Consider the following 26,214-nt stretch of genomic DNA (forward strand, 5'->3'; position numbering starts at 1 on the left):
TAGGATATGTAGCAACATCCCTGGCCTCTTACCCACTCGATGTCAGTAGCATTTCCTGCCCCCTTCAGTTGTGACAATTAAAATTGTCTCCAGACATCTCCACATGTCTCCTGGGAGACAAAGTTGCCCACAGTTGAAAACCACTAATGCATACAGATATAAGGAACAAAAGTTTCATAAAATTTATCCTTACTTACAAAATGTACTCTGATATTTCTCATTTTGTATCATTAGATGTCACTTTTTAAAAAGTGCCAATTGTGGTTCACTAACTTAATTTCACAGTGCAAGAACCGTAGTTTGAGGAACACTGTTCCAGGTGAGGCTTTCTGCTTATCCCAGGCCTTCAGAAACTCAGTTGTAACTGTTTTCCAATGTCACCTGTTCTTCCCAGAGGGGAACCCTTATTGAGAGTTGGGAAGATGTTTGGGTTGGGAAAGTTACATATCATCTTAGGATCTCTGTCCCCGCCTCTGTAAAATGGAGATCAAATGCCTACCTCAAAGGCTTGGGTGGACAGTAATGAGATAATCCCTAGAATAAGCACTATCTCTGAGCAATTGCTATGTGCCGGGCACTGTGCTAGGGGGTTTACACACACATTTTCTCATTTAATTCTCATAGCATTTCTATGAACAAGGGACTACGTTTACCATTACTTTATAGATGAGGAAACTGAAGCTTGGAGAAGCTAAGGATGTGGACTTTGGAAGATGTGGTGGTTTTAAAATATTTCTGCAGGTTCATCTTATTAAGAGGTGAAGTCTAATTATTCACTCCTTGAATAGAATGCAGCAGAAGTGACCCCGTGGGACTTCCAAAGTCATGTAACATAATTCAATCCCCATGTCTTTCTCTCTTGGGATGCTTGCCCTTGGAACCCACCTGTCATTTTATGAGGAAGCCCAGGCCACATGAAGAGGCCACAGTAGATGTTCCTGCCAGCTGAGGTCCCAGCCAACAGCCAGCCTCAACCACCAGACATGTAAGTGACCCTTGAGTGAGAACCACCCAGCTGTGCTCAATTAACACCCAGCATCATGATAGATAATAATGAAGGACTGTTGCTGTTTTGCGCCACCAATTTTGCTTTACGGCAACAGATACCCCGTAAATAAGGGAAGACCTAAGATTTCTACTTAGACAGTATGACCCTGGAACCCACACTTATAACCATTACCCCTAGGGCCAGGAAGGGTTTGTACTTTGTGGTTTGATTTTTTCCCCCAGCTTTATAGAGGTATAATTGACAAAAAAGTTAAAATTGTATATATTTAATGTGTACAACATGATGTGGTTTTTTTAATTTTTATTTATTTATTTATTTATTTATTTATATTTGGCTGTGTTGGGTCTGCGTTTCTGTGCGAGGGCTTTCTCTAGTTGTGGCAAGCGGGTGCCACTCTTCATCGCGGTGCGCGGGCCTCTCACTATCGCGGCCTCTCTTGTTGCGGAGCACAGGCTCCAGTCGCGCAGGCTCAGTAGTTGTGGCTCACGGGCCCTGTTGCTCCGCGGCATGTGGGATCCTCCCAGACCAGGGCTTGAACCCGTGTCCCCTGCATTGGCAGGCAGATTCTCAACCACTGCGCCACCAGGGAAGCCCAACATGATGTTTTGATATAAGTGTACACTGTGACATGCTTACCACAATCAAGCTAATTAACATATCTATCGCCGCACATGTTACCTTTGTGTGTGTGTGGCAAGAACACTCTCTTAGCAAATTTCAAGTATACAATACAGTATTATTAACTATAGTCACCATGGTGTACATCAGATCTCCAGAACTTATTCATCCTGCATAACTGAAACTTTGTATCCTTTGACCAACATCTCCCCATTTCCCACACCTCCCAGCCCCTGGCAACTACCATTATTCTCTTTGTTTTTGTAAGTTCAATGTTTTTAGATTCCATATGTAAGTGAGATCATACAGTATTTGTCTTCTGTGTCTGGCTTATGTCACTTAGCATAATGTTCTCCAGGTTCATCCATATGGTTGCAAACGGACTTCCTTCTCTTTCAAGGCTGAATAATAGTCCTGGGTGTGTGTATAAATTTTTTTCTCATTGTTCTGGAAGCCAGAAGTCAGATCAAGATGTCAGCAGGGTTGATTTCTTCTGCGGCCTCTCCGCTTGGCTTGTAGATGGCTGTCTTCTCCCTGTGTCCTCACACAGTCTTTCCTCTGTACCTGTCTGTGTCCAAATGTCCTCTTCTTCTGAGGACACCAGTCATATTGGATTAGGGTCCACTCTAATGACCTCATTTTATATTGCTGACCTCTTTAATGACCCTCTCTCCACATACAGTCACATTCTGAAGTAGTGGGGGTTAGGACTTCAATATATGAACTTGGTGGAGGGGGGCGGGCAGCGGCGGGGAGTACACAATTCAGTCCTTAACAGGTACCCCAAGAACCCTGGGACTAAAGCCAAAATGTTAGACTACATCAGTGAGGTAGACATTATTATTGTCTCATTTTTAGGCTTAGAGTAGTTTAAGTAACTAGTCCAAGATTAGGTGGCTTCCAGGTGGCAAAGCCAGAATTTGAATCGAGCAGCCCCTCTGACTTTGCTCTACACACCCCTTACCTGGAACAACCTTCTTTGTATGTTGAAGGAAGCACCTCTCACCTTCCTGCTTCTCCAAGCTCCCTACTCCTTCCCTCTGACTCTGCCCTGTCTCTAGTCTTGAGCTTTTAGAAAACAAAAGCCGGGAAACCTTGCAAGCTTCTCCTGCTTCCACCATCCATGCCTCACTGGAAGGAGTGAAGCACAAAGCCTACTGTCTGCTTGAATGAAGGGAAAGGGCAGAAAGGCATGGGGCAGAAACATGAATGAAAGTCACAAATATCACTCAGTCACTCACGACCCAAATGTCCAATCAATCCCCATCCAAAGGGTGAATCCAGCCACTTAGATGCTCCGCATGTGTGATACACGTCAGGATGAAGCTCGCTGACTCCACACCTGGCTGAGGAATCCAGTCCACACAGCTAATCTAGCTCAAGACCATCCCTTATGAGCTTCCGCAAAGCAGGGATTGATGAGGAAGCACCTGCTGCAGCATCAGGGTTGAAGCAGCCTCCTTCCATCCCTCCCTAGCTGACCCCAGGACAAGCCAGCAGGTTTCACAGGAAGGGGCTCCCAGGGCAGAGGCTGGTGGCTGTCCTGACACAGCAGAGTCAGCAGGGCTTCCCCTTCCCAACCGGAACACTCTGCTGCCCCAGAGAGCCCGAGAGGCTGGCCAGCCCCTGGCTGTGGTGCACCCAAGGAAACACCTGGGCAGGATTCTCCCCCTTACTACTGCTCTCCCTCTGCTGACCTACAGTGCCTGCCCTCCAGCTGCCAACCTACTTCTCTATTTCCCTTGACAGAACCCCCCTTCGTGTTTACACTCCATGTCTGCACTTGCTCTCCTCCGTTTCCTCTCCCATCCTTTGTAAACAGGCTTTCGTCCCCACCACTCCCTGGGAACCATGCTTGTCATGAAGGGCCTCGATGCTGCCAAAGCCAAGCTTTTTCTCAGTCCTCATCTTCCTGCACCTCTCAGCAGCATTTAGCACAACTGATCAGGCTCCTTTGTACTTTTAAGCACTTCTTTTGCACAGTTTCCAAGCTCGCTGACCACTCCTCAGCAGAGAGCCTTCTCATCTTCCCATCCTCTCGGTGTTGAAGGTCTCCACTGCTCCGTCCTTGGATCTTCCTCTTCCCTCCCTGGTGACTTCATCCACTCCCGAGGCGTTAAAGTCTATCCACACCGTGATGACTCCCAAATCATGTCACCAGCCCAGGCCTTTCATAGGCAGCTCAAACTTAACATGCTCCCAACTGACCTCTTGGTTCCTCCTGAATCCCAGTAACTGTATCACCATTCACCTGATTACACAAACCAAATATCCCAGAGTCTCTTTGACTTCCCTGTGGATCTCAAACCCCACATCAACCATCAAAAGGTTTGATGGCCTCTTTTGCAAAATGTATCTGGAATCCATCCACTTCTCACCACCGCCACCATCACCTTCTCCACCAGTTGCCTCCCAACTCAACTCCCTGCTTCCCCCTTAGGAAACTGTCCATCTGTACCACCCTCCCCAGCTGCAAGAATGGTCCGTTTGAAAAGTAAATGAGACCATGCCCCTGCTCAAACACTCCAATGAGTTCCCACTACAAGAAATCCACACTGCATGCAATGCTCCGCTCCCCCATTTCTTCTCCCACCTCCTCTGCTATACTCTCCCCTCCCTCTGCTCTAGACACACATTGGCCCCCTTGATGAACACACCAGGGATACGCCTTTCTTAGGGTCTCTGCTCTTGCTGTTCCCTCTGCCTGGGCTACTCCAGATATTTACAGTTTTCACCCCTTTGGGACTCAATTCAGATGTCACCACCTCAGAGAGGCCTTTGCTGATCACTGGTTCTAAAATAGACCACCCATCACTGTAGCTCCTTACCTGGCTTTCCTTATTTTATAGCACTTATCAAGAGCTGACCTGTTTGTTTACTTATTTATTTATGGGCTGTCTCCTCCATTAGAAGGTGAACTCTACCTGGGCAAGAGCTTGATCCCTTGTATTTACTTCTGGATCCCCAGATCAGAGAGTAGCAACTGGCACATAGCAGGCACTCAGTAAATAGTTGTTGAATGGATGAATGACGTTTTGGTATCTGGTCCCTGGCCAGCCCTCAGGGAGTGTTGTGCCAGTGCTGCCTTTTCCCAGCTGTGAGACTGATTATGAGCATCTCTTTCCAACTTTGCTTAAAATCTGCAGTGATGGGAATATTTATACCACAGAAATCGGTAAACCTGACAAATCAGGGCTTTGATTTTTCTTTTGTGGAAAGCAGTTTACCAGTACACCACTTTTAATCTCTGAAGAAGCTCTTTCCTCAAAGAACTTTGGGACACTGGGAGCCCAAGCAGCACTACCTCTGGGCCCTGGTGACAAAATCTGATCCTGAGTTAGAAACGGAAGCATTCTGTTTGGAACAAAGCTTGGTTTGGGTGCTGTGAGACCTAAAGGCGAGACACCTCCATCTGGCCTTGAGGGTTTGCAGCTTTGAGCGGGTGGGGACTTAACCCCACAGGAGAGAGTGAGCTCTGGAGGCACCAGGAGAAGGAGCTGCACTGGTTACACTTGTGGCTACTCTTTCATGCAACTTGCGGGAAGCAGTTATTATGGAGGTGGGGGGAGAAAAGGAACTCACAGGGGCTCCAGAAATATTGGGGGAGACTCTCTCAGAGGGCCTGAGGTTTGATAGATGGGGGTTAACTAGGCAGAAATACTGATTATACTTATTTGTACGACCAAATTTGCACCCTCGAAGGGTGGGACTAGAGCTAACCCAGTTTGGAAGGACGTGGGCACTCAGAGGCTGGTTCTTGTATCTGAGCTGCCAGCTTTTGGTACACAGAGCTGGGGCTGTGGTTCTCAGACTCAGAGAGTAGAAGAACTACTCAGGGGCTTATTAGAAATACAGACTCGGCGCTACCACCTCTGGCCTCCTCCATCTGATTTAGTAAAGCTCCGTAAACTGCATTTTTAGCAAATGATCCAGGTGGTCTGTAGACATGTTAAGAAGCACTGTACTTCAACATGCACCCCGTCAGGAAAAGGATCAGATTTTACTCCCCTCCAGATCCCCTGCAGGGTCTACTGTCTTCGGGGACCCACTTGGGTAAACACTGAGTTGGAAGAGCCATTCCTCTCTCCCCTCGTCACTGACTTTTGTCTGCCACCTGGCTTAAGCCCAGGTGGCTTCAGAGAAAGGGAACCTCTCATCTGACCCTTCTGCCCCAGATTGTTGACCTCCCCACCCCTGCCTCCAGCGAGGAAGAAGCCAGGCCTGGGGGTAAAAGGGCGATGCTGTAACAAGCTCGGGGACACGGTTTCCAGAAACCAAACAGCAGCTGTTTTCATGCCTTTTCAATCACACCAGGAAGTTTCAATTTCCTCCTCTTGCAGGCTCATAAACATTTGGCGTTCGGTTTCTGTTTTCTGCAACTGCCGGAAGCTACCTTCGCCATTCCGGGCGGGATCGAAGTGCACGCCCAGGTGCGCGGGGCTCTCCTGCGGGCGCCCGGGGTCGGCGCCGCCGCCGCGTCTCCATCTGCGCGCAGCAGAAATGAAGCCTCCCGGGGCCTCTCCTTGCCGCCCACAGCCGGGCTTCCTTCCTCTGTACGTGCAGAGACGGGGAAACAGTTTTTTAGACACCGCAGTGACCGAGACCGCTCCACGGCCCTTTCCCCTGAGCTGGTGCTGGGAGTCGGGCAAGCTCGGCAGTGAGGCGGACCCGGGCGCCACCTGCCGTCCAACGCTCCTAAGCGACGGGGGTGTGAAAGCACCAAGTTGCTTTGCAATTCACTGGCCTCCCCAGGATTCAAGTCAGAGACGGAAGTGCACCAAACACCAAGGGAGTGGATTTACTGAACTTCTTCCCTGTACCCGACAGGTAGGTGTACATCCGAGTCCCTTTCTGGAGAGCTTTGGGACTAGTGAGGAAGATCAGATTCAGACTGCATTTTTCTCCCTGGGCTATACAGAGACGTGCCAGGGACTTCACAGAACTATGGGATAAATGTGGGGCATCTCCTGGAGCGCCAGTTTTATGGGGTGAGACAAGAATTAAAACACTTTTAATATAAAACTAGAATTTTAAGATAAACAAGGGACTTGAAAGAAACTTTCCTCTCCCTATAGCCACTTGCAGTTGACCTCCCAGACATTCTGGGTTCTGTATTCACTCTCTCCTGCTGTTAGGGATTTTTTAGTGGGAAATCTGAGAAGCTCTAGATAAAGAAACAGGAGCTGTTGAAGAAGCAGTGGAAAGTGCAGTTAGGTAAGCCTTGACTGCGTGGAGGCCTCCAGGCAGAAGGTGAGGCAGGGGCGTCCAGGAAGACTGCTGAGGAGGCGGAGCTGCAGCCCACCTGGAAGGATTTGGAAAGGCAAAGTGGAGGGGAAGTGAGGGGAGAGGAAGGGAGGGCATTCCTAGAGGGAGAGACAACAGACACACAACCTAGCTGGTCCCCACTGTGTCAGTGGAAAGAGTGGGCGGTGTGGCTGGCGTTCTGGAGGCCTCTGAAAGCACAGCAGGAAATAGTTTTTAAATTGAAAATCTGGTGAGAGTGTGAAGACAAAGGCAACCTCATGCAGTGCTAAGGGGTGATCTTAGTGCAGACATTTTGGAGGACAGTTTGGCAATATCTGAAACATTTCAAGTAAACATTCCTTCAGCAGAGCACTTGTAGGCCTCTGACCCACGGGGAGACTCTTACAAGCCCACAGGGATGTACAAGGATGTTTACTGCAGCTTTGTAGAAGGGAAAAATGGAAATGATGTAACTGCCCATCCAGAGAAAAACGCTTAGATAGATTATGCACAGCCCCGCTGTGAAATGCAATGTGGTGGTTAGAAAGAATGAGGTCCCTGGCTGTATACTGACATAGAAAATCTCTAAAATGAGGTGAACACTATGGAAAAGGCAGATTACATGACCATACATATAGTTTCATTCCATTTACATACATTTTAAAGCCATATGTTTGAATGTATGGTTCTCAGCAGGAAATGGGAATGAGAGCATGTACTGGGGAAAAAAAGAGGAGCAGAGAAGGTCTTCTCTTTTTATTTCATATATTCCCTATCTTGGCTTTTTTGTATACAGAAAAAAAAATATATATATATTCCTAAAGTACTCTAAGGTTTTTTTTTTTTTTAATTGTGGTCAAATACACATAACCAAATTTACCATCTTACCGATTTTTTTTTTTTAAAGGTAGGTTTTTAATTTATTTATTTATTTTTGGCTGTGTTGGGTCTTCATTTCTGTGCGAGGGCTTTCTCTAGTTGCGGCGAGTGGGGGCCACTCTTCATCACGGTGCGCGGGCCTCTCACTATTGCGGCCTCTCTTGTTGCAGAGCACAGGCTCTAGACGCGCAGGCTCAGTAGTTGTGGCTCATGGGCCCAGTTGCTCCGCGGCATGTGGGATCTTCCCAGACCAGGGCTCGAACCCGTGTCCCCTGCATTAGCAGGCAGACTCTCAACCACTGCGCCACCAGGGAAGCCCCATCTTACCCATTTTTAAGTGTACAGTTCAGTGGTGTTAAATATATTTACATTTCACACTGTTGTGCACCAATCTGCAGAACTTTTTCATCTTGCAAAACTGAAACTCATTCAACAACAGTTCATCCACCCTCCACCTCCCCACCCCTGCCCCTGGCAACCACCATTCTACTTTCTATTTCCGTGAGTTTGACTAGTCCAGATAACTCATGTACAGTATTTGTCTTTTTGTGATTGGCTCATGTCACCTACCATAATGTTCATCCATTTTGTAGCATATGTCAGAGTTTCCTTTTTTAAGGCTGAATAATACTCCTTTGTATGTATATACCACAATTTGTTTATCCATTCATTCATTGATGAACATGTGGGTTGCTTCCATCTTTTGGCTTTTGTGAATAATGCTGCTATGGACATGGGTGTATAAATACCTCTTCAAGACTCAGCTCTCAATTCTTTTACATATATATATCCATAAATGGAATTGCTGAATCATCTGGAAATTCTAATTTTTTGAGGAACTGCCATACTGTTTTCCATAGTGACTGCACCATTTTACATTCCCACTAACAGTGCCCAAGAGTTCCAATTTCTCCACATCTTCACCAACAGTTGTTATTTTCTGTTTTTTTGTTTTTTGTTTTTAAATAGTAACCATCTCAATGGGTATGAGGTGATATCTCATTGTGGTTTTGATTTGCATTTTCCTAATGGTTAGTGACGCTGAGGATCTTTTCACATGCTTGTTATCCATTTGTATATCTTCTTTGGATAAATGTCTATTCAAGTCCTCTGCCCATTTTTTTGAAAAATTAATTAATTATTTTTGGCTGTGTTGGGTCTTCATTTCTGTGCGAGGGCTTTCTCTAGTTGCGGCGAGTGGGGGCCACCCTTCATCGCGGTGCGCGGGCCTCTCACTATCGTGGCCTCTCCTGTTGCGGAGCACAGGCTCCAGACACACAGGCTCAGTAGTTGTGGCTCACGGGCCCAGCTGCTCCGTGGCATGTGGGATCCTCCCAGACCAGGGCTCGAACCCGTGTCCCCTGCATTAGCAGGCAGACTCTCAACCACTGCGCCACCAGGGAAGCCCCCTTTGCCCATTTTTAAATTAAATTATTTTTTATTGTTGAGTTTCAAGTAAGTTTTTTTTTTTAATAAATTTATTTTTTAATTTATTTACTTATTTTTGGCTGCGTTGGGTCTTTGTTGCTGCATGCGGGCTTTATCTCTAGTTGCAGTAAGCGAGGGCTACTCTTCGTTGCGGTGCACGGGCTTCTCATGGCAGTGGCTTCTCTTGTTGCGGAGCATGGGCTCTAGGAGCGTGGGCTTCAGTAGTTGCAGCACATGGACTCAGTAGTTGTGTCTTGCAGGCTCTAGAGCACAGGCTCGGTAGTTGTGGCACACAGGCTTAGTTGCTCCACGGCATGTGGGATCTTCCCAGACCAGGGCTCGAACCCGTGTCCCCTGCACTGGCAGGCGGATTCTTAACCACTGCGCCACCAGGGAAGCCCCTCAAGTAAGTTTTTAAGTCAGTTTTATTGGGGTATAATTTATATAAAATAAAACTCACTCTTGGGGGAGATAAACTAGGAGTTTGGGATTAACATATATATACACACTACTATGTATAAAATAGATAACAAGGACCTACTGTGTAGCACAGGGAACTATATTCAATGCCTTGTAATAACCTATAATGGAACAGAGTCTGGAAAGGAATATATATATACATATATATGTGTATATATGTGTATATGTGTGTGTGTGTGTGTATATATATATATATATATCTGAGTCACTTCGCTGTACACCTGAAGCTAACACAACATTGTAAATTAACTGTACTTCAATTTTTTGTAAATGGTTTAAAAAAAATTTTTTAACTCTTTTTTTAAGAGTATGGTCTGATAAATTTTGACAAATGTATGCATTTGTGTAACCAATACCAAAATCAAGATGTAGAAGATTTTCAACACTCCCCAAATTTCTCTCATGCGCCTATGCAGTCAATCTCTTCCCACTTTCAGTCCTAGAAACCACTGATCTTCCCTACAGTTTTCCCCAGTGTCATATAGATGAAATCCTCCCCGGAGGAACTAAATATGGGAAACCTGAGTCTTATTCCCCTCATCAGACCCCGTGTCTCTTTTTTTTTTGAATTTTATTTATTTATTTTTTATACAGCAGGTTCTTATTAGTTATCTATTTTATACATGTTAGTGTATATATGTCAATCCCAATCTCCCAATTCATCACACCACCACCACCCTACCCCACTTTCCCGCCTTGGTGTCCAGACCCCGTGTCTTTCACAGTGGGATCTTGTGAGCTGCTTGGAGGTCTTTCTAGAGTCTGAAACACAAAACTTTTTCATATGTATATAACCTTCTGTATCTGGCTTTGTCCACTTAGCATTATGCTTTTCATTCATGTTTTGCATGTATCAGTAATTCATTTCTTTTTTATTGATGAGTGGCATTCCATTGTATGGATATACCACAATTTGTTTACTAATTCCCCAGTTGATGGACATTGGGTTGTTTCCAGTTTGGGGGTATTATTAATAAAACTACTGTAAACATTTGCCTACAGGTCTTTGTGTGTGAATGTATGTCTGTTTTCCTTTCTTTTGGGTAGATACCTAGGAGTGAGATTGCTGAGTTGTATGGTAACTTTATCAAAACTGCCAAACTGTTTTCCAAAATTGCTGTACCATTTGCATTCCTGCCAAGAATGTGTGAGATTTCTAGAAGCTCCACATCCTCACCAACATGTGGTATTGTTAGTCCTTTCAAATTTAGTCATTCTAGTAGGTGTATAGTTTCCCTTGTGGCTTTAATTTGCACTTCCCTAATGACTAATGATATTGAACATCTTTTTTGTGTTATTTGCCCTCCGTACATCTTCTTTAGTCATGTGTCCAAATCTTTTGCTCATTCTTATTGTTTTTTTAAATCTTCTTATTCATTTTTAAGAGTTCTTTATATATCTTAGGCCCAATTCTTTTAATATATGTGTGCTTTGCAAATATTTTCTCCCAGTTTGTCTTGTCTTTTCATTTCCTTAACAGTGTTCATGCTTTTTATTGTCCTGTAAGTAAATTTTGAATTTAAGAATCAAGCAAACCCAGCAGACAACGCTGCATGCTTGATGAGGCTTTTGGGGAGGAAAAGTTGGTCTTTGAGCAAAGGAATGCAGAGAAAGGAAAAATTTGTCCTTCTTTATTGGGAGGACTGAATGGAAAAGAGAAAAGACAGTTGCTCCAGGTTCAAGCAACGTCCAAAGCTTTGTTGGCTGACTCTGCTCTGCCAGCAGACTGAAGGTGGAGCTCCCAGACAGGATCAAATAATGACATGAATAAATGTGTAACTGCAGACAGGGGTAAGTGTTAAAAAGGCAAGATGCACAGTGCTCTGACAGCTGAGGACCAGCCCCCTGGCCTGGTGGGGAGTGGCTTTCCTGAGGGAATGAAGCCTGAGCTAAGATTTGAAAGGGTGGGAAGGGAGCATTCCAGGCAGAGGGAACAGTCCATGCTCTGGCAAGAAGATGCTTTCTGAAAGGCCAGGGTGGATGGTGCTGATTGAAAGGCAGACAGGGACCAGACCATGCAGGGTCTGGAGGACTTTGGGTGGTTTTTTTTGTCTTCATCCTAAGAGATTGGGATCAAAAAAGTGGGTGATGTGATCAGATGTGCATTTTGGAAAGATTAATTTGGCTGCTGAGTGGAGAATTAATTAGAGAAGAAACGGAGAGTTTGTGCTCCATCAAAGTTAGTTAGTTAGTCCATCTCTCTAAAATGGCCATAATTAAAACAACAAAAAGCCCAGAAAGTAACGTGTGATGACAATGATATGGAGAAATTGGAACCTTTGTACATTGCTGGTGGGAATGTAAAATGGTACAGCCCCTATGCAAAACAGATTGGCAGTTATTCAGTAACTTAAACATAGAATGACCATTTGACCTGACAATTCCACTCCTAGGTATATACCCAAAAGAATTGAAAACAGGGACTCAAACAAAAACTTGTACGTGAATGTTCATAGCAGCACTATTCACAATAGCCAAAAGGTGGAAGTAACCCAAATGTATATCAGCTGATGAATGGATAAACAAAATGTGGTATATCCATACAATGGAATATTATTCAGCCATAAAAAGGAATGAAAAGTACTAATACATGCTGCAGCATGGGTGAACCTTAAAAACATCATGCTAAGTGAAAGAAGCCAGATACAAAAGGCCAGATGTTGTATGATTCCATTTATATAAAATATCTAGAGTCAGCAAATCCATAGAGACAGAAATCAGATTAGTGGTTGCCAGGGCTAGGAGAGGGGGAAATGGGGAATGACTGATAATGGGTACAGGGAGGCCTTTGGGGTGATGAAAGTGTTCTGGAACTAGATAGCAGTGATGGTTGCACAAAATTGTGAATATACTAAATGTCACTAATAGTACATTTCATGTTATGTGTATTTTACTATAATAAAAAATTTTAGTTTGTCCTCATATCCCCTCATCTATGCAAGAAGGAAGTTGATTTCATTACATGCTTCTGGTCCTAACTTTTTAAGATGCCATAACTGCTCAGCTAGTGTACTTTGCACTCTGACCACCCACAGGATGACTTAAGTAAAACACTGAATAGGCAATAATATTAGACCATAAAATGAGGAAGTACTCTTTTCAGTGTCTTTTAGTCCTTCCGATTACATCAAATTGAAAGCCTGACTTTGATACTAGTAAAGCCCTAACACCCCTCTAACCCTTTCTCTCAACCTCTCTCTCTCTCTTCCTCCCTCCCTCTCGTTTAAGTACAGAGAAAGCACACCTCAGGTGCAGCGCTTTAGGCAGGCAGCCTCAGAGCTCAATTTTAATCACATTGTTTTGTTTTCATTGTATTTACTTTTGCTGAAAACTTCTCTTTAGGGCAAGTGGCACTAGTATTTCAACTGTGCAGATGACATAAAATTTTTCTTTTAAAATAGATTTTATTAAGTGGGGAAATTATTTTTAAATATATATTTTAAAATAATAGAGGACCACAGAAACAGCAAAAATCATGGTGTGGCTATGCTAGTGACTGAAGTCTGGGAAACAGCACACTGTTCAGTTACTGCAGCTACTTCTCAGGATCTAGAGGCCATCAAACCTCTGGAAATTATGGGCTGTGGACAAAGTTCTGGCTAAGACTCGGCTAGTACCAGCCCTCACCCACCCCCCACCCTGTCACTGTGTCACTGTGATGGAGCAAGGGGAGTGAGCCAGGGAGGCCTGCGGCTTGGAAATTAAAGCTGAGGAGACAGGAACTGGGGTCTCATCCAAGGCCCTTGAAGCTGACCTTGAGGGTAACTGGGAACTCAGCTGTGACTCCCTCACAGAAGTCCTCAGCAGGGGAAGGGATGGATGAATGGTGAAAAGAATCAGTCAACCTGATCAGACTCACTGCTTCTCAAACCCCACCTCATCCCGAAGTGAGAGGATCTGTTAGAAACAGGTCTTCGTGAGTTGTGCTCACCCTGCCGGTCCTAGTTACCCTCCCAAGAGGATGCTACTGGCAGAGTCCGTTCCCGTGAGAAGAGGTCATAATAGCTCTCCACGCAGCCTCCACAGGCACTCAGACTTCTTCTCATCATTCATCCTATTCAAGGAGCCCCTCAGAGCAGTGATTACTAAGAAGCCCCCGGATAAGTACTGTGTCTAAATCTAAGATCTAAAGGGCTGTTCATTTTAAGGTATAGTAAAAGCAGCTCTCTGTGCTGTAGTTCTTAGAAAAATCTTCCTAGATAAAACATTTTGAGGAATTTCCAATGTCCTTCAAACTGATGCCTTGAGAGCCCCAGGACTTTAGCGTAGACAGCTGGATTAAATAGCAAACCAGCTCTGTAGCTTCCTGAGGGGATGGAGGATCTATAAGAAATGCTAAAACATCACTGGGATAAATTAGTGGAAAAGTTAATTGGTCTCATTCCTGCTCTAAAAGGCAGTTCTCAATGGGGAGATTTTTTTTTAAATCCACTCTTTCCTAACATAGACCTAACTCTGTACAGTGCACGTGTGTGGTCAAAGTCAACAAAACATTGGTAATCATGGCAAAGAATTTGTTTCTTAAAGCTCTAGTTCTGCCTGTGCCTGGGAACATTCTCATACAAATGTTTCTTCTCCCTTTAAAAAGAGTTTAAAAAAAAAAAAGGTATTCAATTGGTGATTATGTTTTGGCTCAAAATGTGTCACAAATCAAGATATTACTTTGTACAACTCCCCAGCAGAACCCAGACAAAAGAAAACCCTCCTTAACTGAACTCAGCTCCTAGAGTAGAATAGTCCTGTTTACAAACTTGGAAGAGATGGGTAGTAGGAAGCTAAGGGACAAGACTGGAAAGTCAGGCATGGGAGGGGTCCTTGTCGAACCCCGGGACTGTTTGTATGTATCCATCAGCACATGGCCTCACAAGCAGCCCTGTCCTGGGACTCTCCCAGACACAGGAGGGGGAGACCCAAGTTCTAGGCACTGATCCAGAAGGAGTGTTAAACTTTCGGTAAGAGACCTCCACCTAGAAAATAGGTCTCAATCTGTGGGTGTCTTCTGCCCTGAAGTCAGGCGAAAGAGGAGTGGAAGGTAGACCGTTGATGTTGCTTCCTGCTGTTCCTTTTTTGCCCACACCAGAAAATAATTTGTTTTCTTCCTAAATGCCTGGTGGTAAAGAGTAATTAATTCATTTGAACCATGCAGGTGGGGTAGAACTAATGTATGCTGAAAATAATTGAAGTTAGCCTCACAAAATCAATGGGCACCTCACCAGAGGTGAAATTTTGAAACTAAATAATGGACCTGTTTATGAGGACTGGATAATTTGTTAAATAATCTTTATTTTGTACCCTTTAACCTACCTCCGCAAAAGTTGTCGGATTCAGAAAAATCACAAAAGAGAGTTAACAAGAGAATAAGTACATGGAACAATAAGAGATGCTCCCCTGGATTTTTTTCTTAGAACATTAATTTTGCTTTGCCAGCAGAAATAGACCCTACTGGGTGGTTAATCTATTTCTATGTGATTTTTTTTTTTTTTTTTTTTTTTTTTGGCCGTGCTGCGTGGCTTGCGGGATCTTAGTTCCCTGACCAGGGATTGAACTCATGCCCCCTGCAGTGGTAGTGCAGAGTCCTAACCATTGGACTGCCAGGGAATTCCCTATGCATTTGTTTTTTTTTTTTTAATTTTATTTATTTATTTATTTTTGGCTGCGCTGGGTCTTCATTGCTGTGCGAGGGCTTTTCTCTAGTTGCGGCGAGTGGGGGCTACTCTTCGTTGCAGTGCATGGGCTTCTCATTGCGGTGGCTTCTCTTGTTGCAGAGCACAGGCCCTAGGCACATGGGCTTCAGTAGTTGTGGCACACGGGCTCAGCAGCTGTGGTTCACCGGCTCTAGAGCGCAGGCTCAGTAGTTGTGGCGCACGGGCTTAGTTGCTCCATGGCATGTGGGATCTTCCCAGACCAGGGCTTGAACCCGTGTCCCCTGCATTGGCAGGCGGATTCTTAACCACTGCGCCACCAAGGAAGCCCTATGCATTTGTATTTGTAGAAAATCTGTTCATCCTCATCCTCACTAAACAAAATCTGAAGGGCAAAGTTGACAGTATACTTTTGGAGAGAATGTTGGCAAACATGTGTAGTACTCCTGGGAATGGAAGTGAGGAAAACCTCTTAAGGAGGAAGACGCTTCAGCCACCCCTGAGCTAAGGAATTGCAAATGCCGACTGCCTCCTTAATAAGAGGGGGAAGGAAGAAATAGAGAGGTTAAGCACAATGAAATATTTTGATAAATTGTCCTGCCCATATACTTATATAATGAAGTCAGAGTATTAGTCACCCCAGGCGGCCATAACAACATACCACACACAGTCTGGCTGGCTTAAATAACAGAAACTTATTTTCTCACAGTTCCAGAGGCTGGAAGTCTAAGCTGAAGGTGTTGGCAATGTAGGTTTCTCCAACGCGCCTCTCCTTGGCTTACAGATGACTGCCTTCTCACCATGTCCTGACATGGCCTTTTCTCTGGCCTACGCATCCCTGGTGTCTCTCCCTCTGCTTATAAGGTCATCAGTCTTATTGGAGTAGGACCCTACCCTTATGATCTCATTTAACCTTTATTACCTCCTTATAGGCTCTATCTCCAAATATAGTCACATTGGGAGTTAGGGTTTTAACATATGAATTAGGGGGGAAACACAATTCAGTCCATTACAGTGTATGAAAATTTTCTGGAAGGATACGCAGCAAACTGTTGTTAATATCACTTCTGGGGAGTGGTGCTGGGATTCCAATTTAGTCCTATTTCTTCTACCGGCATTTTTTTCCTCCTACCTGAATTTTTTTAGTGATATTATTTTAACAGATTATGATAAGAGGATATTCATTGGAAGGGGTGCCAAATTTTAGCCTGCCTAGTACACTTACAGAGGCCCAGGCAGCCCTGAGTGTAGAGAGCCATGTGCCTCGCTTCTAGGCCCCATGGCTCAGGAAGACTACTTTGGAAGGCATTAGCATCCCAAGTGGTCCCCAGTCCATCAGTGCTGGGGAAAGGGATGTCCAAGGAAGGAAAGGACCAGGTGGGGAAATAGCGCTGTCCTGTTGACAAGACCATAGGCCAAGAGTACCACCCGTAGGGCCCCAGCTCTGATGGTAAAGGTCCAGCAGAGTGGCCACAGGAGCGGGGTTGAAGGGGTGTTTGGAGCGGGGTGGAAGGGGTATTCACAGCCCCCTACAACCTCTTCACTCACTTCTCATCCCACATTCTTCCTGTGAAGTCAGCATTGCTGGCAGAAATAACATCTCAAGGGCTTATGCAAGAAATCTGAGGAATAAATGAGAAGTTGCTTTCATCCCCTGAATTTATATAAACCTCCTAATTGCTTCCATGTCTGTGGTTGTTAGCCACTAATTATTAGGTGTTCTGCCTCTGTCAGCATTTTCATAAACTGTTCCTTTCTGTGAGACATGATAAGCATTTAATCAAGGCTGAATTAGAGGCATGTGTACCAGAGGGAGGGGAGAGGGGTGCTGGGGATAGGTCGGGGGTAGATAGGAATTGTGAGTGTGGTTTTGAAGCAGTGAGCCAATACGGAAGAAAGAGCACTGAATTGCGAGGCACTGAAACTGTAATAGTAACAACAGCTGCCTTTAACTTTGCACTTGAATTGGGCCAGGCACTGCGTTAAGTTCTCTGTATCCTCTGATCCTCACCAGAAAACCTTGGTGTTGCGCTTATAGACTGAGAAGCTCAGAGACAGTCAGCCACCCAACGAGCAACAGCTGTGTGTCAGTGAGTGAGTTGGCTGCACATAACAGAACACAAGTAGCAGTGGCTTGAACAAGTCAGAAGATTATTTTTTCTGTCGTGTGAGGAGTCTGGGGGTAGGTGACCCAGGGTTAATGCGGCCGCTCCAAACCATGAGGAGAGCCCCGTGTCCCTCCTCGCATTTGCCTGTACTGTCCTTCTAATGTGGCACAATGTCTCTCTTCCAGGCAGGAAAAGGAAAGGGACGCAGGCAAAAGGCACATACAGCTGACTCTGTCCCCCTTTTATTTAAGGAGATTTCCAGAAAGTCCCATCTCTTTGTGCTTCCACTGCATCACGTGGCCATGTTTTTTGCAAGGTGGCTATTGTGTGCCTGATATTGTGCCAGCATTTACATATATTATTGTATTTACTCTTCATAATAGCCCTGTAAGGAAGGCCTTTTCAACCCCTGGGTTCTAGTTTTATCCCTGCTATTACATAGCTAAGCAATCCTAAATAATCACTTTCTCTCTCTGGCCCCCAGTTTTCTCATCTGCTTTATGAAGGACCAGACTAGAGAAGGAGTTCTTAACTTAAGGTCTACAGACCCTTGTCGGGACCATGGATAAAATTCAGGGAGAAGGGTTGTGGATTTGGATGGGGAAAACTATTTCATTCCTATTTTCCCTAACCTCTAGTTGAAATTTAGCATTTCCTTCTATTATGACTGTAGGCAACGGACCACAGTAATATTAGCAGAATCTGTGACTTTTTTACCAAAAGAAATCACAGATATTTTAGAGCATATTATAGTTGCATATTATAGTTGTTTCAGATATGTTATCGTTTATGTTCATCACTACCTCAAAATTATGGTAGTTATTAGACCTGCCATATTTAATGTGTTAATAAAGAGACATATATTTATATAGATCTACCTTACAATTTTTTTTCTCATATTTTAGTAACTATATTTCAAAATAATTTATTTTCTTCATAATCCTGTGTATTTTGCTTTATGCCTTTAAAAACATTTTCTAAGAAGGGGTCCATAGCCTTCAGTAGACTACCAAGGAGTCCATGGAACAAATGAGACAAAGCTTCTGAAATATGAGATCTCTTTGCCCCTCTGGCTGTAAATGAAACTATGCCACTAGCTATCATGGTCATCCTGAACAAGACCCTTCAGCTCTCCATTTCCTCAGTTTTCTCTTCTGTAAAATGAGAATAATACTTGCCTTATCTAATTAAGAACTGCTAGGAGAACCAGAGAAATCTGCACGTGAGCACACACAGATGCAGAGCTTATGCCTTTTCAATTATGCAGAGTCAGCTTCTGACGTACCAAGTAAATGATAAGGGTTATTAAATTATCCAACCTTAGACCTATTTCCCAGAGATGCTGATGTTTTTCTATCACTTCTAGATAAGTGTCCTGAGACAGCCATGTATTTTCCTAGTGCCAGAGTGGGATTGAACTAGTATAAAATTCAATAATAAAGGGGGAAATTGCACCTTAAATGCACTTGGATGGAACTACTTATGAACACAAGGAGATAAAATGAGATTTCTCCAATGGGTCATATAACTCCAGTTATCTTAGGCTCTGAAAAACTTAAGCCAATGTACCATGGTTAAAAGAAAAAAAATCATAGATCAGCCAGTCATTTCCTCTGTAATCTCTAAATACAGGGATAATTGGACAAATCACAGGAAAATTGAGAAAGTTGGTTTGTTTCGTAATCTGTGCCTTTAAAATATCTGTGAATATTTATCAAATATTTATTCATCCAAGAAATCTGCTGAGGTGACCATAATTAATGTTTTAAATAGCAAAGTAAATATCTACAAAGATCTGAACTTGCTAAATGATATTTTAGAAATGACCTCAAATTATGTTTGGGGTGTTACTTAGTGCTTTTGCAGTCTTAAACTCAAAGACACAGGATACTGGGAGGTAGTCAGCTCGGCCAAGGAAGATGGTTCCTAAACAAGCTGGTATTTTGACTGGTTTCCCCAAGGATTTATGGAAATACTTTGGGATGTTTTTGTTGCGGAGGATGTCTGGTTTGCACAATGGAAGCTGCCCTTTTTTTCTGGCTTCAAGAAAATGTCAGTCCGATTCTGGTGTCTGAGCCACATAGAGAAGAACCCAGCTAAAAGTTAGCATTAGGGGAAATTTTTATGCTACTAAAAAAGAAAAAGAAAAGCCTATTTTATATATATATAAATAAAAACAGAGAATAAACCCTGGTTTTCTTATGATCCTAGTGAGAGATCATTCATTCATTCATTTACTCATTCATTTGTTTACAAGTGTTCCTTGACTGCTTACATTTTGCAAGGCACTGTGCCAAGCACAACTGATGTGGCCTTTACCCTCCTGACACTTAAGACTAATGTCGATAACATTAAAAATTTTAAGAGACAGGCTCTGTTCTAGTATTTTACTTATGTTACTTCATTTATGCTTCCCAATCACCCTAGAAGGAAAATACTGTTACCCCATGTTACATTATAGATAAGGAATGGGGAGTTTATTAAAGTTAAGGAGCTTGTCCAAGTTTACAGGACTAGTCGGGGGCTGAGCCTGGGATTCAGTCTCAGCCAGTCTGATGCCACAATCCGTGCTCTAAAATGGGTTGGCAAACTACAGTCACTAGTCAAGTCCAGCCCAATGTCTGCTTTTGTAAATAAAGTTTTATTGGAACACACATGTTCTCATTCATTTACATGGTGTCTTTGGCAGCTTTCAGGTGATAATAGCAGTCTAGCAGTTGCAGCAGAGACCACATGGCCCACAGACCCTAAAATATTTACTACCTGTCCTTTTACAGGAAAAGTTTGCCAACTCTTGCTGTAAAACTGCTATGCTTTCTCTGTAGCAGAAAAGACAAGAAGTAAGTAAAATAATTGAAAATAATTTTTTAACGTGCCATGATTCATGAAATGGAGCCCTGTGAAAGAGAATCACTGGAGTGGTGGGGTGTGGTTAGAGGCATGCTCTTTAAAATGTGAGCCCCCAGAGAGGGGACCTCCAAGCTGCGATCTGAAACCTGGGACAGAGCTTCTTGCTGTGGAATTTGTAAGTTATTTAGCTCCCCCAATATCCACTGCCTCTGCTTTGACCTGAACAAAGGATGACAAAGAAACCAGTCTCCTTTCTGGAGTGAAAAGATTTCCTCCTCCTTTAAATGGGAGCCTGGGAGGATTCAGTGAGGGGAATGACAGATAAAAATGTTCAGCACAGTGCTTGACAACCAGTTGGCACTCAGCAAACAATCCCTTCTTCCTTCTGACTCCCGTCCTTGACACCTGCTGGACCAAAATTGGCCTGCTGCCTGAACTTGCAAAGGTTTATACATCCTGAACACATTGCTTTATGCTTTAAAATGGGCATTGACATTTAATATAGTAAAGTGAGGGTTGGAAGTATGTGTCCTAACTCAGAATAAATTGTTTGGTCCAGCAGATGAGTCCCTGGGGAAAAAAATGTCCTAGCTCAGTCATTCCATTTGTGGTTGGGGCACGAATTCCCTTTCTTGATCCAAATAACCAAGGTTGAGGGCAGAGGGGGGTTGGGCAGTAGGGCAAGTGGGTGCAGGATGCTTGCCTTGGCAGTCTTCTGCATGACTCCCTCCAAGACTGTCAGTCTCCATTTTATATGGTATCTTCATCCTTCCATTACCAGCATTAAAGGCCTCATCTTTAACCAGGCTCTGAGCCATTAGCTTGACAATGAAAAACTGCTGAGTTTTCCTGCCAAGTATATATCCATTTTTTTTTATAGATATAAATCACCTTCAAAGCCACTTCTCCTTTAACAGTTAAGGTTACTGCCCACCCCTTTTGTTCTTTAGAAAAACACAGACTTTGTGGTTAGACCCAGCTTTATGTCCTTGTTCTGTTCGACTAGCTGTGTGACCTTGGGGAAAACTTTTAACCTCTCTGAGCCTCAGTCTTATCATTTGTAATAATAATACTTATCAGTGTCATCCATTTATACAATATTTGAGTGTCTATTTTGCACCAGGCATTGTGCTGGGCTGTGTGGATTTCACAGCAAAGAAGACAGACAAGAACTCAATCCTTGTGGCTCTTACAGTCTAGTAGAAGGAGTTATTATAACCAAGTAAATAAATACTCAAGATTGTTACAGATGTGATAAATGGTATGAAGGAGACGGGGTGATGTAACAGAGTGAGCTCCTTAAGTGATATTTAGGCAAGACCTGCAGAATGAGAATGAGCAAACCATGGGAAGAGCTGTTAATGGCATCAGGCAGAGGGAATGTGGAACAGGAAGGTCTTGAGATGGGAAAATACTGTGTTTTAGGAAGGAAGAGAGTAGTCAGCATCCAAGAGGGACAGTGGTACAAGGTGAGGTCAGAGAGGTAGGTAGAGACCAGCTTACATGGACCTTATGGGTCATGACAAGGAATTTTAGATTTTATTCTAATCAGACTGAGAAGCCAGTGAAAATGGTTAAGACTTGAACAGGACTCATGTGTTTAAAAGATCAGTCTGGTTACTACTGCATGGTGATGGGATCATAGGAAGAAAGGGTGAAAGTAGGGAGGCCAGGGTTGTTGTTAAGAATTACCTACAATTACAAATGTAAAATAATGCGCACACCCCCTGACACACCTAAGTTCCCTATGAATGTTAGTTAGCTGTTTTTCTGGAAAATCTAAGCCTCTCTTATCTGATGCTGTAGACATTAGCTTCATGTGGCTGTTGACCATTTGAAATGTGACTAGTGCAACCATATTAATGGTTTTATTTCATATTAATTAAATTTAAATTAAAAAACTAGTATTTGACTCAGTCATTTGGGAAGTATTTTTGAAAATTTTGGATATATGAATCTATTTTTTTAACTGTAAATTTTATGAAATCTGAGTACAGGTTCAAGTTTGTTTTTTTTTAAATTAATTAATTAATTTATTTATTTTGGCTGCTGTGGGTCTTTGTTGCCATGCGCGGGCTTTCTCTAGTTGCGTGAGAGGGGCCTACTCTTTGTTGCTGTGCGTGGGCTTTTCTCTAGTTGCGGTGAGCGGGGGCTATTCTTCGTTGCGGTGCGCGGGTTTCTCATTGCCGTGGCTTCTCCGGTTGTGGAGCAGGGCTCTAGGCGCGCGGGCTTCAGTAGTTGTGGCACGTGGGCTCAGTAGTTGTGGCTTGCAGGCTTAGTTGCTGTGTAGCACGTGGGATCTTCCCGGACCAGGGCTCGAACCCCTGTCCCCTGCATTGGCAGGCAGATTCTTAACCACTGCGCCACCAGGGAAGCGCCCTGCTAGAACTTTAAAAATTGCATTCATTACCGAGTCCAAGCTTGTACTGCTCACCACACGACAGGCCAATAAATCGAGAGACGAGGTGTTGGGGCAAGGAATAGTGACTTTATTCAGAAAGCCAGCAGACCGAGAAGATGGTGGACTAGTGTCCCAGAGAACCATCTTACCTGAGTTAGAATTCAGGCTTCTTTCGTACTAAAAGGGGAGGGGGTGTGGCTAGTTGTTGCAAACTTCTTGATGCCAGAAATCCTTTATTCTTGCAGCTGTCCACATAGATGTGGTCACAATGTTCCTATAAACCTCCAACAAGCCAAATGTTATTTTCTGTTCTGCAACTTTTTAATGGGAAAGTGTTATACCTTTAAAGGTCAGAGCCTTGAGAACAGCTGTCTGGTCTATTGCAGGCTATAGGCAACATTCTTTTACAAAGGTACAGAGCCAGCATGACTAAGCACAGGCGACAGAGCACAAGGGTTAGAGCTAAAGGAATAGATCTAACATAGGGTCAGGTTTGTTCTTCTCTGTTACACATACATGTCTCACATCTATCACTATTGGACATGCTGATCACAGGGAAACAGAAATCTAGAAATTTAAATGCACAGGATGTTAACTCTTGATTATGTCTCCTATCAAGAAATCTCAATTTGAAAATTAGAACTGGGAAAAAATAAAAAGCCATAGCATCCCTTGGAAACACTATAAGAATACAGGATCTACATGTTAATTATATATTTTTATATACATCCCTGACTATTCCTGGATATTGGACCCTGCTTTAGCAAATTCAAGCACCCCAACTCTGGGAGAAGGAGCCCAGAACTTAGAGGATACCGGAGTGTAAAGCTTTGTCCCCAAAGCTGGGCTCAGTAGCCTTGTGGTATTAATATATTCACATTGAGCACAAAAAGGACTGAATCAGTCTAGCATAGACTTAAATCTCTAGCTCCAGGGAGCATAGATGCACAGAGCCTCCTAAAGTTTTAGTACAGTGTGTACATAATAAGTCACTGGGAGAGGCAGAAGTGATTTCCATCTCTGCCTGCAGATTCTCCACAAAGCAATTAAAATAATTTGCTTTAACTTAAAATACAGTTAAAGTTTGAGCCGGGGTCTGTACAAAGTGTTTTAGGTTCGTTATCCCATTTAAGCTTCATGAAACTTTCTGAGGTAGGTGTTAAGGTTTAGTGACTTGTCCAAGATCATATCACACAGCTGCTAAGAGGCATAGCAGGGATTCAAACCCAGGCAGTCTGACACTAGAACTTACACTCTTAACCACCATACTGGGCAACAATCCTGTTGCCATGCCAGTGAACCAAAGGAGCACCCTTGAGTATAAGACTCCTTCTCTAGTATCTTCCATCACTTCTACCCATTGCCGAGACTTGCTTACCCCCTTCCTAGTCCCTGCTCTGCTCCCAGCCCAGAGCTAGCTGGCCCAGACCAAGTGGGCAACTCCTTATGATTGAGAGATGGGCATGTGCCACTAAGAAACCACCCAGCTGCTCCCCCCAGGGAGAAAAGCAAAGAGTAAATGATTATTTTGCTACTCTCCAGATTTATTGCTGTACCCACCACAGGGTCTAGTATGCTACCTAGCATTCATTCATTCATTATTCATTCATTCATGTTCAGCTTCCATTCTTTCAACAAACTTAGGTGCTCAGTCCCTTGTCTGGGGGGGGGGTGTGAATGAAAACTTCACACATATTATCACTATTAATAATATTACTGGTTATTATTAGTAACACAAGTAATAATTAAATTACTATTACTATTAGTAATTGGTCATAATAGTGGTAATACTATAACACCTTCGTTAATAATAATGATTACAATAACAGCAAATATTTATTGGGCACTTGCCACGCTAAGTGCTATTAATATTAAAGTATTTTTTTCTATCTTAAGCCCTTCACTTTCTGTGTTTAATTCTTACAACAGTGGTATAAGGAAGTTCCAGAAGTCTCAAAATCTTCTTACGCAACCCATCAGAGCACTGAGTTACTCAGTGTTTTGTCCATAAATTCCTGAAAGAGGATCATTCACCCATGTGATAACAGGATGTTCACTGACCCCTTACAACTGTAAACAAGACAGACATGGTCTTTGCGCTGGGAAAATAACAGAACTGCCCTCTAGATGAAAAACATTTCTTTTCCTTTTACAGAGGGGTAGTAAGCACAAAGAGACAAAATCTCCATGGTTCTCAGAATTGATTGGTGGGCTTGCATCTCTAAAAATGTTTCTTGCTTTGTGCTCTCTACCTCAGCAACATCCGACTGCTTATCATTCCCCAGAATGCTTCTAATATTTTCAAGATGTCCTTCAGCCTCTCCAGTTTTGGTCCTCTTAATGAATTATTCCTCTTTCAACAGACTAACTCAAATATCTTATTAGTGAAGATCTACCAAGCTGGTCCAACTGGACGTTTGTTCTTCTTGATATTAAAAGAAAAGAATGGATTGCTTCTTCCTTTAGGCTCAGTAGTGCCTTTATCCCCCCTTCCCCTCCCCCACTAGCCTGTGAGTTCCTTGGGATGGAGGAGGGCAGGGACTGTTTCTTATTAGGTTTCCCGTACACAGCTATTGTCACAAGCCCTGTCACATATCATTATTCTCTCTCACATTAATTAAATATTATGTGCCAAGTCCTGTGGGTCCTTGTCTTCTAGATTATATCATTTCTTTCTGCCAAAAAACTAAAGAGGGAGGAACCATTGTTACCAATCCCAATTTTTACATATGAGGTATATTTATATATTAAGCTTAGAAGCATTAAGTAATTTGTCCCAATGTCACACAGCTAGTCAAGTGGCAGAGCCAGAATTAGAATTCAAATAATCAAATAATCCATCTAAAGCATTTTTCACAGCATGTAGCAGCACCTAATAAGCACATAATCAATCAAGGTTAGCTACTAGAATTATTGTCCAAAGTTGGACAGCTAGTAAAGGAGCTGACATTGTAATGCATTTATTTAACTTATTTATTTACTTATTTAGTTTGCTTTAAAATTTATAGCCTTTCTATCACACCAGAATTTATTAACAGGACTTCTTAAAGATCATAAGACCTAACCACTTACCTTTTTATAGTTCTTGCTGTATTTAAAAAATTAAGAAATATTAAAAGGTTTCCAAAATTCTGATATATTTTTAATGTTTACTTTCAGTATATTAAAGCTTTTGATTTACACAAAAATATAACTGTATGCATAACCTCATTTAGACATAAACTGAAGAAATAAATTTGATATCCTTCCGGAAAAAATCCCTCCCAGCTATCTCTGCAATAGTTTCTGTGAATTATAGAAAACTAACTAATACCCTGCTGTTCTTGCTGGTAACATGTCTGGCTACCTTAAGGGATATCTCAATTCTGTATTCCTAGTGGGCAATGCTTGGGGTCTAATAAACATTCAGTAAACATTTCTTGAATGAATGTATAGGCCAACAGTTCACTTCTGGTTCCAGGACCGCTTAATACTCTCGAATATTATTGAGGACCACGAAAAGCTTTTGTTTATGTGAGTTATACCTATCAATGTTTACTAGTAGAAATGAAAACA

The 26,214-nt window shown here is 43.1% G+C and overlaps 1 protein-coding gene across 1 annotated transcript in view; it reads left to right on the forward strand.

Moving 5' to 3' along the window:
• Positions 1–26,214, forward strand: part of LOC130707275 (uncharacterized) — a 34,292-nt gene that overhangs the window by 7,410 nt on the left and 668 nt on the right. The window contains exons 3-4 of the mRNA XM_057541022.1: positions 905–985; positions 5,968–6,454. Coding sequence (XP_057397005.1) covers positions 933–985; positions 5,968–6,454 — 540 coding nt within the window. The 5' untranslated portion in view covers positions 905–932. The remainder of the gene's footprint in view (positions 1–904; positions 986–5,967; positions 6,455–26,214) is intronic.

Source organism: Balaenoptera acutorostrata, chromosome 2, assembly GCF_949987535.1.
Source record: "Balaenoptera acutorostrata chromosome 2, mBalAcu1.1, whole genome shotgun sequence".
Classification (NCBI taxonomy): Eukaryota; Metazoa; Chordata; class Mammalia; order Artiodactyla; family Balaenopteridae; genus Balaenoptera; species Balaenoptera acutorostrata.